General features: G+C 42.0%; 2 protein-coding genes across 3 annotated transcripts in view; one reads left to right on the top strand and one right to left on the bottom strand.

Annotated features, from left to right (window-relative positions):
• The first annotated feature begins 5192 nt into the window (after nucleotides 1-5192).
• Nucleotides 5193-8664, top strand: ppil3 (peptidylprolyl isomerase (cyclophilin)-like 3). 2 transcript variants are annotated; one of them, XM_014160009.3, is made up of 6 exons: nucleotides 5193-5280; nucleotides 6701-6775; nucleotides 7360-7453; nucleotides 7683-7750; nucleotides 7828-7946; nucleotides 8253-8664. In XM_014160009.3, exons 1-6 carry the CDS (start codon nucleotides 5278-5280, stop codon nucleotides 8377-8379), a joined length of 486 nt encoding a protein of 161 aa, XP_014015484.1. In that variant the 5' UTR covers nucleotides 5193-5277; the 3' UTR covers nucleotides 8380-8664. The 2 variants fall into 2 exon arrangements, with proteins under 2 accessions (XP_014015484.1, XP_014015485.1); XM_014160010.3 differs by lacking the exon at nucleotides 5193-5280 and adding an exon at nucleotides 5556-5577.
• Nucleotides 8665-12443: 3779 nt separating this feature from the next.
• Nucleotides 12444-17755, bottom strand: part of LOC106579812 (uncharacterized) — a 99367-nt gene continuing 94055 nt past the window's right edge. The window contains exons 52-60 of the mRNA XM_014160011.3: nucleotides 17439-17492; nucleotides 17285-17320; nucleotides 16582-16635; nucleotides 16428-16451; nucleotides 16251-16316; nucleotides 15816-15987; nucleotides 15422-15531; nucleotides 14636-14857; nucleotides 12444-14370 (exon numbers count right to left, since the gene is read on the bottom strand). Of these exons, the coding sequence (XP_014015486.3) occupies nucleotides 14224-14370; nucleotides 14636-14857; nucleotides 15422-15531; nucleotides 15816-15987; nucleotides 16251-16316; nucleotides 16428-16451; nucleotides 16582-16635; nucleotides 17285-17320; nucleotides 17439-17492 (885 nt within the window). The 3' untranslated portion in view covers nucleotides 12444-14223. The remainder of the gene's footprint in view (nucleotides 14371-14635; nucleotides 14858-15421; nucleotides 15532-15815; nucleotides 15988-16250; nucleotides 16317-16427; nucleotides 16452-16581; nucleotides 16636-17284; nucleotides 17321-17438; nucleotides 17493-17755) is intronic.

Below are 17755 nucleotides of genomic sequence, written 5' to 3'. Positions count from 1 at the left end.
TCAAAACAACTTGGAACCTCTGAGTTAGCATTTGCATACATTTTTTGCATAGAGCTTTCTATTAGTTGATTGTACTTCTTTCCAAGTGGGAAACTCGGAGCTCATCCTTCTACAATGTGATTCCAAGTCGGTAAAAAAATAGGAGTTTTACGAGTTCAAAGTTGTCTTGAACTCGGCATCAGGCGTTGCATGCATTAACCGTCGGGCACCAGACTGCTACAACATATGATGTAGTAAAATACCTATCCAGGCATTGTAAGATCTGCCAAGCGTAAGCAATGTATGAGCAGAGGAACAAAACCTTTGTGTACAGAGAGAACCAAAGGGTGCCGAGCTTCAGGGACACCAGTAGTGATGGCGCTTTCAAGACAACTGGGAACTCAGAAAGAAAACGAGGTCAAATCATGTCAGTGATTTTCAGGTCGGAAAGTGGGAGCTCTAGAAAAATGTGTTTCCGACTTGGAGTTTTTTGTTCTGAATTCCTAGTTGTCTTGAACGCACTGAAGTTGGAAGTCTGAGATTTCCCATTTCCCAGTTGTTTTGAACAGGGCATGAGGGGGGTAACAGAGATAGATAGAGGACTCATCTTTGTATCATTATAGTATCTGTGACAGCATGGGCAGCGCCACTGAGGCAATCTCCATTTTGAAGTGATCAATTTTCTACTTCGCGATTGGCTGATCACTCCTGATGACACAGTTGGACATGACTCCAACCGGGTGACTAGGATAGTACCATGGCGCGGGAGAAGATGGCTGACGTTTTACGTGCTCCTAACCGAATGTGTTTTTTTCCCACGTTTTTTTCTGTTGTTTGTAACTTATTTTTTTACTTATTCTGTACGTAATGTTGCTGCTACCATCGCTTATGACCGAAAATAACTTCTGGACATTGATTACTCACCATGAACTGGCAGAAGCTTTTTTTTCCTTTAACGAGTCCGATGAGCCCGATGTGAAGGACATACTGCTTTCCCGGGAACAGACCCAAATCCCCGTCATTTGCGTGAAGAGAAGATGGAGAAAAAGAGGACAGAAGTCGGGCTGCATTCTGAGAATTCGTAGGCGATCGAATAAACCCCCACTGCCTTCCGTTCTACTAGCTAGCATGCAATTGGGAAATAAAATCGACGACTTACGAGGAAGATTAAATTACCAACAGGACATTAAAAACTGTAATATCTTATGCTTCACAGAATCGTGGCTGAAGGACGACATTATCAACATACAGCTGGCTGGTTAAACACTGTATCGGCAGGATAGAACAGCGCTGTCTGGTAAGATAAGGGGGACGGACAATGTATATTTGTAAACAACAGCTGGTGCACGACATCTAAGGAAGTCTCAAGGTTTTGCTCGCTTGAGGTAGTGTATCTCATGATAAGCTGTAGAACACACTACCTAGAGAGTTTTCATCTGGTTTTTTTCGTAGCTGTCTACATACCACCACAGACCAATGCTGGCACATAAAACCACACTCAATGAGCTGTATTCCGCCATAAACAAACAGGAAAACACTCATCCAGAGGCGGCGCTCCTAGTGGCCAGGGACTAATGCAGGGAAACTTAAATCCGTTTTACCAAATTTCTATCAGCATGTTAAATGTGCTACCAGAGGGAAAAAAACTAGACCACCTTTACTCCACACACAGAGACACGTACAAAGCTCTCCCTCACTCTCCATTTGGCAAATCTGACCATAATTCTATCCTCCTGATTCCTGCTTCCAAGCAAAAATGAAAGCAGGAAGCACCAGTGACTCGGCCAATAAAAAAGTGGTCAGATGAAGCAGATGCTAAGCTACAGGACTGTTTTGCTATATGTTACGGGATTCTTCCATTGGCATTGAGGAGTACACCAAATCAGTCACTGGCTTCATCAATAAGTGCATCGATGACGTTGGACGCTCGTCCAATGTGGCAGGGCTTGCAAACCATTACAGACAACAAAGGGAAGCACAGTCAAGAGCTGCCCAGTGACACGAGCCTACCAGAGGAGCTAAAGTAATTATATGCTCACTTCGAGGCAAATAACACTGAAACATGCATGAGAGCACCAACTTTTCTGGACGACTGTGTGACTACGCTCTCCACAGCCGATGTGAGTAAGACCTTTTAAAAGGCCAACATTCACAAGACCGCAGGGCCAGATGGATTACCAGGACATGTACTGTGAGCATGCGCTGACCAACTGGCAAGTGTCTTCACTGACATTTTCAACTTCTCCATGTCCAAGTCTGTAATACCAACATGTTTTAAGCAGACCACCATAGTATCTGTGCCCAAGGACACTAAGGTAACCTGCATAAATGACTACCGACCCGTAGCACTCACGTCTGTACCCATGAAGTGCTTTGAAAGGCTGGTCATGGCTCACATCAACATCATTATCCCAGAAACCCTAGACCCACTCCCATTTGCATAGCTCAGTTGTCCAGAGTCTGCACAACACTGCCAGGACCTAGGATCAAGGGAAACACTCAAGTGATGAAAATAGTCATGGCCTCTAAACCTTCAAGCTGCTGGACCCTATTCCAACTAAACTACTGAAAGAGCTGCTTCCTGTGCTTGGCCCTCCTATGTTGAACATAAAAAATGGCTCCCAATCCACCGGATGTGTACCAAACAAATAATAAAGCTGAAAAAGCCAAACCTTTACTCAGAAAATATAAAAAGCTATTGGCCTATATCGAATCTCCCATTCCTCTCAAAAAAAATGAAAAAGCTGTTGCGCAGCAACTCACTGGCTTCCTGAAGACAAACAATGTATATGAAACGCTTCAGTCTGGTTTTAGACCCCATCATAGCACTGAGACTGCACTCGTGAAGGTGGTAAATTACCTTTTAATGGCGTCAGACCAAGGCTCTACATCTGTCCTCGTGCTCCTAGACCTTAGTGCTGACATCGATCACCACATTCTTTTTGAGAGATTGGAAACCCTAATTGGTCTACAAGGACAAGTTCTGGCCTGGTTTAGATCTTATCTGTTGGAAGTTTGTCCCTGTGGATGGTTTGTCCTCTGCCAAATGAACTGTACATTTTGGTGTTCTTCAAGGTTCTGTTTCAGGACCACTATTGTTTTTATTATATATTTTACCTCTTGGTGATGTCATTCGGAAGCATAATGTTAACTTTCCCAGCTATGCGGATGATACACAACTGTACATTTCGATGAAACATGGTGAAGTCCCAAAATTACCCTCCCTGGAAGCCTGTGTTTCAAACATAAGAAAGTGGATGGCGGCAAATGTTTTACTTTTAAACTCTAGGTCCCAAGAAACAAAGAGATCTTCTGTTGGATCTGACAATTACTCTTGATGGTTGTATAGTCGTCTCAATAAAAAACTGTGAAGGACCTCGGTGTTACTCTGGACCCTGATCTATCTTTTGACGAACATATCAAGACTGTTTCAAGGACAGCTTTTTTCCATCTATGTAACACTGCAAAAATCAGGACATTTCTGTCCAAAAATGATGCAGAAAAATGTATCCATGCTTTTGTCACTTCTAGACTAGACTACTGCTACCTGGATAAAGCACTAAATAAACTTCAGTTAGTACTAAACAGCTGCTAGAATCTTGACTACAACCAAAAACTTGGATCATATTACTTCAGTGCTAGCCTCTCTACACTGGCTTCCTGTTAAGGCTAGGGCTGATTTCAAGGTTTTACTGCTAACCTACAAAGCATTACATGGGCTTGCTTCTACCTATCATTCCGATTTGGTCCTGCCGTACATACACTACCATTCAAAAGTTTGGGGTCACTTGGAAATGTCCTTGTTTTTGAAACAAAAGCACATTTTATGTCCATTAAAATAACATCAAATTGATCAGAAATACAGTGTAGACATTGTTAGTGTTGTAAATGACTATTGTAGCTTGAAACGGCAGATTTATGAAATATCTACATAGGCGTATAGAGGTCCATTATCAGCAACCATCACTCATGTGTTCCAATGGCACGTTGTATAACTAATCCAAGTTTATCATTTTAAAAGGCTAATTGATCATTAGAAAACCCTTTTGCAATTATGTTAGCACAGCTGAAAACTGTTGTCCTGATTAAAGAAGCAATAAAACTGGCCTTCTTTAGACTAGTTGAGTATCTGGAGCGTCAGCATTTGTGGGTTCGATTACAGGCTCAAAATGGCCAGAAACAAAGATCTTTCTTCTGAAACCCGTCAGTCTATTCTTGTTCTGAGAAATGAAGGCTATTCCATGTGAGAAATTGCCAAGAAACTGAAGATCTCGTACAACGCTATGTACTACTCCCTTCACAGAACAGCGCATACTGGCCCTAACCAGAATAGAAAGAGGAGTGGGAGGCCCCGGTGAACAACTGAGCAAGAGGACAAGTACATTAGAGTGTCTAGTTTGAGAAACAGACGCCTCACAAGTCCTCAACTGGCAGCTTCATTAAATAGTACCCGCAAAACACCAGTCTCAACATCAACAATGAAGAGGCAACGCCGGGATGCTGTCCTTGCACTCAGTCCTTGGGCCTCCCAGTTGCACGTTTTTTTTTTCCCCATACACTACACAGCTGATTCCAATAACAAACTCATCATCAAGCTTTGACTCTTTGAATCAGCTGTGTAGTGCTATGGCAAAAACCAAAACGTGCACAGGGGAGCAGGACCAAGTTTGGGAAACACTGGTCCAAAAAGGTTACTGTCCCTTAGCTACTGGTAGTGGTTGTAGTGGTTTCGTCTTCAACCATAAATGTGTGTTGCCCAAAAAATGTATTCCCTTTAAATATTCCTGCTGTAATGACGTTTTCCATTTTCACCAAATTAACCAATCCAATCTATCCGTTTCAACGTTGATTTCGTGTATGTAATTGGTATCAAATTTGTATCAGTTGATCGAGGCCGGTGGCAACCATAGAGATAATTAGAGGACACAACGTCGAATCTGTCCAATTATGGAATCTATGAGATCTTGGGCAGCGCCATTGACACTAAAGCCTGCTTTGGGGTCCTCTATCTATTTTTATGGCGGCAACAACAAATATGTGATTTCACTTCTTTCCACTGTGGGTATTACATATAGTTTCGTGGGGTATTCAGATTATTCGGTAATCAAGCACGGGCGATTGAAATTCATGGTCTTGTATTTTTCGGCTAATACAAAACACCACGGTAATTCGTAATTTTAACGTCCAATAAGTAGGCTAATCGAACTATAGACTCAGCGGAACCTTTGTGTGTTCAGTGTATAACGCTAGTCGAATCTATTTGTCTGATGCACCATCTCACCTTCCGGCGTTAAGAAAATGGTGAGAATATTCAATCTTACCACGCATGTTTCATGTATAATCTTTGACGAAATGCACATAACATGTAATACAACGCCTGTTATCACTGAACACAGTCATCTTTGTTTGAAGTAAATATTTTGCAGCTGTAAGCTTAGGGAGCAACACATTAGTTTACGCGTCTGCTTCAATGCCAATTTCCACTCCCTGCCAATACAATCTACCTAGCTATTTAGTCAACTTCTTGTGAACAAATAATTGCATGCAATTCTTAATACGTAGATATTAAGGATTAATTAAACAAATATTTCAATAATGGTAAGTTACAGTTCGTATAAGGAAATCAGTCAATTGAAATACATTCATTAGGCCCTGATCTTTGGATATCACATGACTGGGAATACATATCAGAAAGCCAGTCAGTATCTGGTGTGACCATTTGTTGCATGCAGCGCAACACCTCTCCAGCACAGAGTGGATCAGGCTGTTGATTATGGAATGTTGTCCCACTCCTCTGCAATGGCTGCGTGAAGTTTCTGGATATTGGCGGGAATTGGAACATGCTGTCGATCGAGTATCCCAAACATACTCAATGGTATGCAGGCCATGGAAGAACGGACGGACATTTTCAACTTCCAGGAATTGTATACAGATACTTGCGACATGGGGCCTTATGCTGAAAGATGAGGTGATGGCGACAGGTGAATGGCACGACAATGGGCCTCAGGATCTTGTCACGGTGTCTGCATTCAAATTGCCTTTGACAAAATGTTAGTGTTCGTTGTCCGTAGCTTATGCTTGCCCTTACCATAACCCCACCTCCACCATGGGGCACTCTGTTCACAACGTTTACATCAGCAAACCGCTCGCCCACACGACGCCATACAAGCTAAGCTTTCTGCCATCTGTCTGGTTCAGTTGAAACCGGGATTCATCCATGAAGAGTACACTTCTCCAGCATGCCAGTGGCCATCGAAGGTGAGCATTTTCCCACTGAAGTCAGTTACGACGCCGAACTGCAGTCAACTCATGACCCTGGTGAGGACGACAAGCGGTTTCATTAGCTGTCTGGGAGGCTGGTCTCAGACGATCCCACAGGTGAAGAAGCCTGAGGTGAAGGTCGTGGGCTGGCGTGGTTACATGTGGTCGAGGCTGGTTGGACGTACTGCCAAATTCTCTAAAACAACATTGGAGGCGGCTTATGCTAGAGAAATAAACTTTAAGTTCTCTGGCAATGGCTATGGTGGACATTATTGCAGTCAGCATACCAATTGCACACTCCCTCAACTTTAGACACCTTTGGCATTGTGTTGTGACAACTTGACTTGTTGCATTTATATTTTGCATTTATTTTAGTTCAGTATATTTAATGAAGAAAACAATTCACAACTTTGTGCCTTTTGGGCAATATTTAATTATTATTTTCAAATCCCTTTTACAGGCAGTGACACTGCACACAGACCTTGGGGATTTAAAAATCGAGCTGTTCTGTGAACGTGCCCCGAAATCATGTGAGGTGAGTCATACATTGTGTTTGTGCGTTTGCTCTGATCCTGGTGTCCCACCGGTCTTTGTTCTACCTCAATACTATCCCTGGATTAGTCACCTCTGTCGGTAGAGGACTTAATATTCTACAAACGCATGTCATACAGCAATTTGCTAATACGCACTAGTTCAGCACCGGGATTAAACACACTTGTCAAGTCAAACAGTAGTTACCTAGCCATATCCATCTACTACAGCCATCTTCCACCTCTGCACTGTTTTGAGTGGAAATGTCATGCTATTCACTGCAATTGAGTTGACGTGCTTGTCCTAAAGCCAGCCGGGCAAGTAGCCTTCCCGCCCGCTTTGAGCCACTGGCATGGTCCTTAAGCTAACCCCTTTATACTGCACTTGCCTTTTAATCGGGATTGGAATGGTTGTAGTAGCCTATTTTACATTTGATGTTGAACTAGCATACCCAATCAACATCCCTGCTTTACATCCTTTGGGTCTCTAGGACCAGGATTGAACAACACTGCTCTACACTAGCATGTCATTACAGTTGGCTGTAACCAATAGATTGCTCTAATCGGAACTTTCTGTTTGTGTTGACAGAATTTCCTAGCCCTGTGTGCAGGTGGGTTCTACAATGGCTGCATATTCCACAGGAACATCAAAGGCTTCATGGTTCAGACCGGCGACCCCACAGGTAGCTTCATCAGAACTGCATTATCGTGTTGGAAGGCTTCTTGTTTTTGTACTGGCAATTTTTTTTTTTTTTAAAGGACCAATAGCCCAATGTACAAGTCAATTACTTTATCAGATACCAATTGTCAGCATGCCACTCCAAACCCATGGAATCATTTTCTTTACATGATCAGAAAACAAACTATCTGCCTCTCTCTTGACAACATGCATTACTTTTTTAATCTTGGAAGGCACTGGAAAAGGAGGGACGAGTATTTGGGGACGGAAATTTGAAGATGAGTTGAGTGAACACCTAAAAGTGAGTACCTCAATGGGACAGGTAGCAACAATTCTGGGTATATATTATCTGACCTTTTTTCATTTATTTCCGTGCAGCATAATGTGCGTGGCGTGGTTTCTATGGCGAACAACGGCCCCAACACTAATGCCTCCCAGTTCTTCTTCACCTATGCCAAGCAGCCCCATCTGGACATGAAGTACACCGTGTTTGGAAAGTAGGTCGTTGTTTCAGCACTTAATGTGGTTGTCTGAAGTTAGCCAACTAAGAGGATTAGCAAGAATGGCTTCAGCCACAATCTGCTGTTGTTTATTTGGATCCCCAATGACATACAAACAGTGTCAGTATTTAATGTGGTTATAAGTGATTGCTAGCAGATCATGACTTCAATCTGTTATTTTGACCTAAGGACACATTCTCTTGACTGTGCATATTATGTGGTTTGTGTTAACGCCAACATTTATTGTGAACTAATGCAATGCTACAATACTCCCCCCCCTGTTTATTTTCTTTCGATAAGCAGAATAATAGATGGCTTGGAAACACTGGATGAACTGGAGAAGCTCCCTGTCAATGAAAAGTCATTCCGGCCGCTGACTGAGACTCGTATAAAGGACGTGACTCTTCATGCCAACCCATTTGCAGGATAGACTGTCTTAAGCACACGAACACACACCCCTAGACCTGACATCTGCCAATTTAGGTGAAATCTTAATTTAAGCCTCTAATGTTTAGACCATTTATAAACCAGAGGACTGATTCAGTAAGGCAACTAAAGAGACTGTCAATGGAGTGTAAAATATATTTCCCTTCTCATTGAATTTGGCATGTAGTATATCCTCAATGCTCGGCCCTTGCAGCTATGTGAGCTCAATATGTTGGTTTTATAAATAACTTTGTTTAATATTTTGTACCAAATAAAAAAATGTAATACATTTTTTCTTTTTTTACACCATGATAACTTGACATGGCCTGGGTTTGTGGAATCCTTAAAGAAAACTGCATTCGTGGAGTTGCTGAGCACAGCCAACGATGGTGGATCAGTTAAGATTAGTTCACTCAGGCCGTTTACCATTGGAAACAATAGTTAGTTCCGGTCTAATTAACTTGGTGTCTCCCACACACACCAATCCAATAGCAGCTGGTTCTGGTCTACTTAGTAGTTCGTTGACTTTAATTTAACTGTCTCTGGCACAGCCACAAGTGAACTTGACCGATATAACAATATAATTGTAATAGACGTTCTAAAAGCAGTTACGCCTCGGAAGGATTTCATGTGAGTCGGATTTCATTGCATGTTACCCCTCAATCACAACGATTGTAAATGCACCAGAAGTACATTAATTTCCAATTAAACGCTGGGTTTGCCTCGCAGTGCGTTCTGTGTGGTACATACATTGGATTTATCGAACGTATGCCTCAAACTGACGGTTTGACAGTAGCGGTATCTAATTTTTAACTATGAAAATAGTTTTGTCAAACAGATTGTGATCCCAAAAGTGTACGTTTTATTCTAGAGGGGGGATTATAAACATAATTTGGTTGGGGTGAAGGGGCAGATTTATGTTATCTTGTCTTCAGAAGATTGTATTTACTTTATCTAGTCTGATCAGTGGAACAAATCTTATTCATATCAATGGGCTAAAATAGAGGGTAATTACTGTGCTTGTCTGCAAGAACTCTACTGTTATTCCCCACAATTATTTTATTATTCCACTTCTTCCCAATTTTGCCAGTGTTATCACATATTTAAAATCTGATATGGCTACTGTCTTTGAAAATGAATTATGAGGCTATGTATTTCTGCAGCCATTTATCGGCAGTTTTGAATAAGTCATACAAATAAGCATTGGATATTATCTCCAGGAATCAAATATAATTTTGTACATTTTAGTATTATGCACATCCTAGGCAGAGATGGTAGGGGTACTCACAACTCATAAACACATATTCTGTCCATGTAGAATAAGATAATGGCAAGGATCTTGCAAGTAGAAAAAAAACATCTTGACTAACCCTACTTGTAGAGAAACGCCAATGCCATCCTCTCTTTCATGTTGCCAAAACGGTCTATGACTGTCCTAGGCTACCTGGCTAAAATGCTTGCTCGCTAGCCTAATTTCCTTTCATGGGCAACAATGAGCCAGCTAGTTAATATTCGCCTACTATATCTAGCTACATATTGAACTTCCATCCTCTCAGGCAAGGGGCACAATGTATGAATTTATGGTTGGATCAGAATCGCTGTTATAATTGGCCAGTATGGAGAATTATGTAAAACCACCAGTCCAAATCCCTATCTCCATCCATGGCTAATTTAGGAAAGGGCACATTTTTTGCTTGCTAGTTAGCTAGCCACCAGAGGACAACAACACAAGGAGATGCAACAATTCAAATTATTTCTGTAAATTATGTTTGGCTTTTGATGTGATTGGTGTGAAGCCAAATCCAAGCTGGCTTCCCTAAACACTTTTTTTGGGGTGTGCCAGGACCAGTCACAGTTGAGCTCAACACTGATTGGCTATTATTATATATAATTGAAGGACAATTCTGAAACACAAAGAGGCAAAAGATACATTCGTTTTTTTGTCTTTTTTTCTTAGTCAGTTTTTGGTATCCATGAATACATGCCACTGCGCTCCTAATGGCATCACTATATCAAAATATATATTGAGTGAGTGACATGATATCATATCCCTGTCCAATTCTGTCAATGCATCCCTTGCTTGTACCAGGAGACCTGACCCAACGAAACGAGGACAAAGTAAAGAAGACGGTGGAACAGACCATCGCCCACTTGGGCCGGCTGGATATCCTCATCAACAGCACTGGCATCCTGGTCATGGGCAGCATTGAGACAGGTGACCTAGCTCAGTATGATGAGGTCATGAACGTCAAGGTCAGGTAGAAGATAATAATAACCTGAAGTTTTACGTTTTGAATGACATACAGTGCATTCGTAAAGTATTCAGATCCCTTGACTTAAAAAAAATATATACTTTTACAGCCTTATTCTAAAATTGATTAAACAATTCCCCTCATCAATCTACACACAATACCCCACAATGACAAAGCAAAAACAAGTTTTTAGAAATGTTAGCAAATGTATATATTTTTTAAATCTGAAATATCACATTTACATAAGTATTAAGACAATTTACTTAGTACTTTGTTGAAACACCTTTGGCAGTGATTACAGCCTTGAGTCTTCTTGGGTATGACGCTACAAGCTTGGCACACCTGTATTTGGGGAGTTTCTCGCATTCTTCTCTGCACATCCTCTCAAGCTCTGTCAGGTTGGATAAAGAGCCTCGCTGCACAGCTATTTTCAGATCTCCCCAGAGATGTTCTATCGGGTTCAAGTCCAGGCTCTGGCTGGGCCACTCAAGGACATTCAGAGACTTGTCCCCAAGCCACTCCTGCATTGTATTGGCTGTGTGCTTAGGGTCGTTGTCCTGTTGGAAGGTGAACCTTCGCCCCAGTCTGAGCTCCTGAGTGCTCTGGAGCAGGTTCTCATCAAGGATCTTTCTGTACTTTGCTCTGTTCATCTTTCCCTTGATCCTGACTAGTCTCCCAGTACCTGCCTCTGAAAAACATCCCCACAGGTTTCCTCCAGACGTGATGCTTGGCATTCAGGCCAAAGAGTTCAATCTTGGTTTCATCAGACCAGAGAATCTAGTTTCTTATGGTCTGAGAGTCCTTTAGGTGCCTTTTGGCAATCCCCAGGCGGGCTGTCATGTGCCTTTTACTAAGAAGTGGCTTCCGTCTGGCTACTCTAACACAAAGGGCTGATTGTTGGAGTGGTGCAGAGATGGTTATCCTTATGGTTATGCCCATCTCAACAGAGAACCTCTGGAGCTCTGTCAGAGTGCCCATCGTATTCTTGGTCACTTCCCTGACCAAGGCCCTTCTCCCCAGATTGCTCAGTTTGGCTGGGTGGCCAGCTCTAGGAAGAGTCTTGGGGGTTCCAAACTTCTTCCATTTAAGAATGATGGCGGCAACTGTGTTCTTGGGGACCTTCAATGCTGCAGAAATGTTTTGGTACCCTTCCCCAGATCTGTGCCTCGACACAATCCTGTCTCGGAGCTCAAAGGAGAATTCCTTCGACCTCATGGCTTGGTTTTTGCTCTGACATGCACTGTCAACTGTGGGACCTTATATAGACAGGTGTGTGCCTTTCCAAATCATGTCCAATCAATTGCATTTACCACGGGTGGGCTCCAATCAAGTTGCAGAAACTATCTGGTTTGTGTCATTTTTGTAACTCTGGACCCCAGACAGATAGATTAAGTGTAGAGTAAGCTCTATTCTAGTGTAGAGAAGGAAAAAAAGAAGGATCGTGTGAGGAATTAAACCCTTAGCTAAATGTTCAACTAGACTTAAATTTTGTTTAAAAATGAGACAAGAGGGCCCTCATGTGGCGAAGAGGTGAAGTGTATAGAGATGAGTCGCTTGCTATTCTTTCAAGATACATTTTTCAAAAGGCATAACTATTCATATATGCAGTATTTAAGTCACAATAACACATTAGCTGTTTTACAATAAAAGCCTTGTGGTTCATTTACTACAATAACTATTAATAATGCATTAAATATTTAACTTTTATTGAGAACTAAACTCTGCTGTGTCTTTGAAGCTGACAATGAAAATTTTACTGGATAGATAAGTATATTTTTTTATAAGAGAATGAGAACCAATGGAAACACACATCTACTTGGGTTTCAAATATTTATTGAACACCTGAATGTTGAAGAAAATGAAAGTGTTGAAAACTACAAGCTGTATTATTATGATGCTGACAGAGAGGACCTGCAGAGATGAATGGATGAAGTACACGATGACCACTAATATCTGTTCCTGGCCCTTAACAAAGATGTCAGATGTCAGACTCTTTGGATGTGTTATGGCTATACGAATGTAAGAACATGATGGAGGGCTATTTAAGATGTGTGATATGAGAGGTATTCTGAGTTTATAGGTTGGTTGGTTGAGCTGACCGCCTGTACAGATTTCACAAACATGGTCAACAATAAAGTAAAACAGTAAGGCATAAAAGCATTGAAAATGGTTCCAGTACAGTTATGATTATAAAAAAACAAACCTATAAAACAAAATCGATGAAGCCCCAAATTTATAAAAAATTAAAAATGCTCTGCTAATGATGGGTGTCTGGCTTAAAGTTTACAGAAAGTCGCAAAACCCATGGACATTAAATAACATAAATTAGCATGTTGGGATCCACTGTATACAACAAAGCTTTGCATAATTATACACATTTATACATTTCAACAAGTCAAAAATAAGACCTAAATCTTTCAATAATAGCTTCAGACTCATACAAAGGGGAGTACAATAGCAATGCAGAGAAAGAAACGCTGTTTTGCTAGCTTGTTTTGCTAGCTTGGAAAGTGAAATTTAACATTTTTCCTTCTTTGCATTCATACTGTGTAAAAAAATATTCCCTTTGCTGTAGAAAAGGTTTATATGTTCTGTCAGGATTAAACAAGACCGCCTCATAACCCACCACAGGAATTATTATAGCACCAGGTATCAGGTGTCATCATCTCTGGTTCAGCTCGTTGAGAGATGGGAGGTAGACCGACTCTTCTGACACTCTCTGGATTCACTCTCTTGCTGCAAGCTTCAATTCATTTGACTAGGGAAACACACATCAGGAATGCAATAGCGGAATAGTTCTTCGTAGACCGGTGGGCATTTCTTCAGCACCTAATCACCATTACAAGTAGATTCATACGTCATCTGCAGACCAGGCAGGAGAAAATAACTGGACAGCACACACCTGTGGATGTATGCTGGAAACTAAGCCTAAGCCTGAATGTTATGATAATATTATATCCAATTGTTGGGTCTCACTGTAAACCTTAATTGCTTTGAAAAACTGCAGACGAGATATGTTTATTGCACTTTTATATTAAGATATACATATAACATGTATAAATAATACATGTGTATGTGTGACATTTAGAAGGATAAGTAATGCATTCATAATATGCAAATGCATTTATAATCGTTCCCTATTACTTTACACATTTCATAACATGTTGAGAGTTCATGACCATAGAAAGTAATAAGTTAAAAATGTTGTCCAAGAGTGATGTTAGAGACTCATTATTTTTTATCTCACTTGGGCATCCAGGGCTCGTGCCGTGCGACAGTAAAACAAGTCCCTGAAAAAAGCCAAAGCTTATCTTCTCTTCAGGCAGGCGGTAGGAACTAGTGCGAGACGTCTCAGTAATCTCTGCAGTTTCTCCTGGTCCGTCCCTCAATGGCGCCCCCTGCCTGTTTCTGCAGTCCGAGCATATGCTGGAGGGTTAGGGGCCTGGCCTGGCCTGCCTCTCCTGAAGGGCCCCAGTATATGGGGACAGGAAGACCCCCTAACCTTCCCCATCCCCCGCAAGTCACTCCTATGAGGAGGCTGTGCATGTACTGTATCCTGGGCCTCTATAAGAACAGGCCTCTATAAGAACAGGCCTCTATAAGAAGCACACGGGGCCCACCTCTAGGTGGTAGTGCGAGCCAGGCTCTGTGGCCGGTAGGTTATACACGTCCAGGACGGGGAGTAAGTTGGGGTCCTGGGTCTGGAAGACGAAATGGGTCTGGTGCCAGCGGCCATCTTGGATCTGAAAGACAAGGGGATTTTACTTTTTAGAACCTACAGAGACTGATTTGGTCAGACTGTGCAATACATTATCTTCAGTTGGTGTACAATTTACTATAATTAGAGCTTAAATACATGGTAGCCTTAAATACATGGTAGCGTTAAATACATGGTAGCCTATGTAACAACATGTAAAGTGTCATCCACTATTTCATCCATTATTCCACCAGTTGTATGTTCAGTAGGAGAGCAGCCTGTCACATGATCCAGGTTGGAGGTTGACATACCCAGCATTCGTCCTTCACTACGTGGGGCTCCAGGAGTCCTCCAGCCTGGATCATGTCTCCTCCGCTCCAGGCCTTGAAGCGCACCGCGGTGGGGGAGGGCTCCAGGGAGGAGCTGTTGGCCCACACGGGGATATTCAGGCAGTGGATGGTGACGTGCTGCACCGCCTCAGAGCTCAGTAGATGGAGGAAGTTCATCTGGATACGACCCACCCCCATCTTCAGCTGCAGACGGACACACATCAATTACCGTTACAATTTAATCCCTAATCTATTGTGTCAGACAACACCAGTGGACATGCAAGATTTGGTTCTGGATGCCAGATACAAAACCTGTCTGAAGTAAAAATGTAGGATGTGTCAAAAGAAACAGAAGACAGGAAATTCAAATGAGCTAAATAGTAAGAATGCTATTCTGTAGTACAGTACGACGGTTGTGTGTGGAAACATACAGATGTAGGATCTTCATTTGAGCCAGTTTGCTACAGCAGGAAAATAATCCTGCAGCAACAGGAAATGTGAATTATTACGTGGATCCTAATTAATGGGTATTTTTGTAGGGGTTGATACATATTTCGTAAGGGAAAATAAAGTCTGAAATTTCAAAGTGTAAATTGCAAACTTCAGAAGCCTTTATAAACCTCAAATACACTACTTGTTTTACAGTTCCTGAACATGTTTCTCTGAAAACCTGACAAAAATATTGGCTTCCTATTATCAGTTGTTTTGACTGGATTGTGGCTTGTTTTGACTGTAAATGGCTGAGTAGTAGTGGAAGTTGATGCTGACCTTGGATACTGTGATGGGTTTCAGACAGGTCTGGCCACCGCTGGTGAAGTTACACGTCACTTCGATGGAGTCAGCAGAGCAGCCGAGGTTTGGGTCGATCCAGTAAGTTCCTTGGGGAAGGAGAACAAACTGAGTGAAAAAGGAGTCTATATACAGGAGTAGTGTACTTTTAGCAGAGTGGACAAGTATGTAATGCTTTAGGAAGGGATATCACTGGTCAGGTGTATAGACTTCATATTTATCACTATAGATTACAATTTATAGCTTAGTTATAGCTTATAACTAGTCAGGTCCACATGGTCTAGAACAACTATTGGACCAAGTATACTGTAACTGAAGGATTGAACCCAAAATGTGAATCTCAGGCTACAGTGTGTCCTGTATCCTTCCTCACCATCATTCATCCTCTGTTCACAGTCCTTGAGGTCTCTGCAGATGCGTGCAGGGTTGTCGTGGGTTCCTAGTGGGTTCTTCAGGCTCTGGATCAAGGTGCTGAGGTAGTGGAGGGTCTTGAATATCTCTGTACCCTGGTGGTCCAACATGGGCAGGTCCATGTCATGGTAAGTCTAGAAATGATAGAGACAATCGGTCACACACTGAGCACAAAATCTTCACAAACAGCCAGCCACCATTGGAGAGTGATAAATGACTAAATCCTGGCATGAGAAGCATGAGGGTAACCGTACTTTTGTCATGGATTAATACTAATGGAATATTTGTGTAAGAGTTGGTCATACATATTATTAGGGACATACAATTATTCTCTGTATTGTACTGGGTACATTACTTATTTGCCAAGGGACCAATGATGCTTCTCACAGTGACTCACCTCTGACCTCAGCGCAGCATGGGAATCAATAATGAGCTGAAAAGCAGCACCAATAGCCTCCCTTCTCTAGAAGAGAAGACAAAAAGACAAAAGTATGAACTCTGAAACATTCTCCCACATTCACTCCTTCTCTCCATTGCTTCTGAGAAAGACCAATTGTAAATAGAGGAGACTTACGAATGGCATAGAACCAGGGAGACCCTATAAGACAGTGGAAATAGAAGGGGGGTTAATGCATGGTCCAGTCATAGTACAGCATATAAAGAAAATACTGAAAAACGAGTGATACCACTATTACAAAGTCTTTACATAAATAACAGAAAATACTTACTGGGGGTCCCGGTGGTCCACGAGGACCAGGAGGGCCCCTTGGTCCTTGTACCCCCTGTTTGTAAAAAAGCAAGAACACTATTGGATTAACACCCCCCCCTAGACCATAATGCTGCAGCTTGACCTCTCAATATCAAGTTCCTCTTCATCTAAACTCCTCTGCCAACAGACGGTAAATCAGCGGCAAGCAGTAAGTAGCCTTTCTGTCTCAACTTATTCCTAGTTGTCATGGTGAGTGGAACAACAAACAGAGAAGCACTGAGGGAAATGAAAAGTGCTTTAGGGGTTAAGGCTGAATCCCTTCTAAGCAGTGTGCTCTACATACTAAGCACCCTATCCTGTCCTGTGATAAGTTCTGTGCTCTCCATACTAAGCACCCTATTCTGTCCTGTGATCAGGTCGCAGTTGCAAAGGAGAACTTTTTCTCAACTAGCCTACCTGGTTAAATAAAGGTGGAATAAAATAAAAAATGAATACAAATAAGCCTTGGTGTAAGGCAGAGCTGGGTTCAAATACTATTTGAAATCATTTCAAATACTTTGTGTGATTAATTGCCTGTCTTAATGGACCAATAGAATAGTGCCACAACTCTAAACCCCGCCCATCTGAAATTCCAGGCAGGCAGGCTAGAGTATATATTCAAAATAGTATTTGAACCCAGGCCTGGAATAAGGGATATGATTCATCAAAATAAGGACACGCACCGTATCCCCTCGACTTCCTTTGTCACCTTGGGGACCCTGAGAGAGAGAGAGAGCGAGCGAGAGAGGGGAAATTACTCCATCGCCCCCCCAAAAAAACCGACTGATAACATGTTCTTTGGCAGATAAGGGGTATGAGATATGATGATGTACATACTGTATTACCACTGGGGCCAATGATACCGACTGGGCCTGTGGCACCAACATTACCCTGGAGAGAGAGAGAAAGATAAACATTGTTAGTGAGGGCAGCCACTATCTGAATTAACAAGGCATATGTTGTCAATATGGTGGCCCTCTTTTGCTTAGTTAGTTGAGCAGGGTGGTTGCAACGCCAGGATAGTGGGTTTGATTTCCCAGGAGCACCCGTACGGAAAATGTATGGATAAAAGCTTCTGATAAATGGCATATACTATATGTATTATATATTAATATGCCCAGTGTTTCAGCCTAGGATGAACTATTGACCCAAGT

Source organism: Salmo salar, chromosome 20, assembly GCF_965601325.2.
Source record: "Salmo salar chromosome 20, fSalSal1, whole genome shotgun sequence".
NCBI lineage: Eukaryota > Metazoa > Chordata > Actinopteri > Salmoniformes > Salmonidae > Salmo > Salmo salar.
This window is presented reverse-complemented; position numbering and strand designations above follow the sequence as displayed.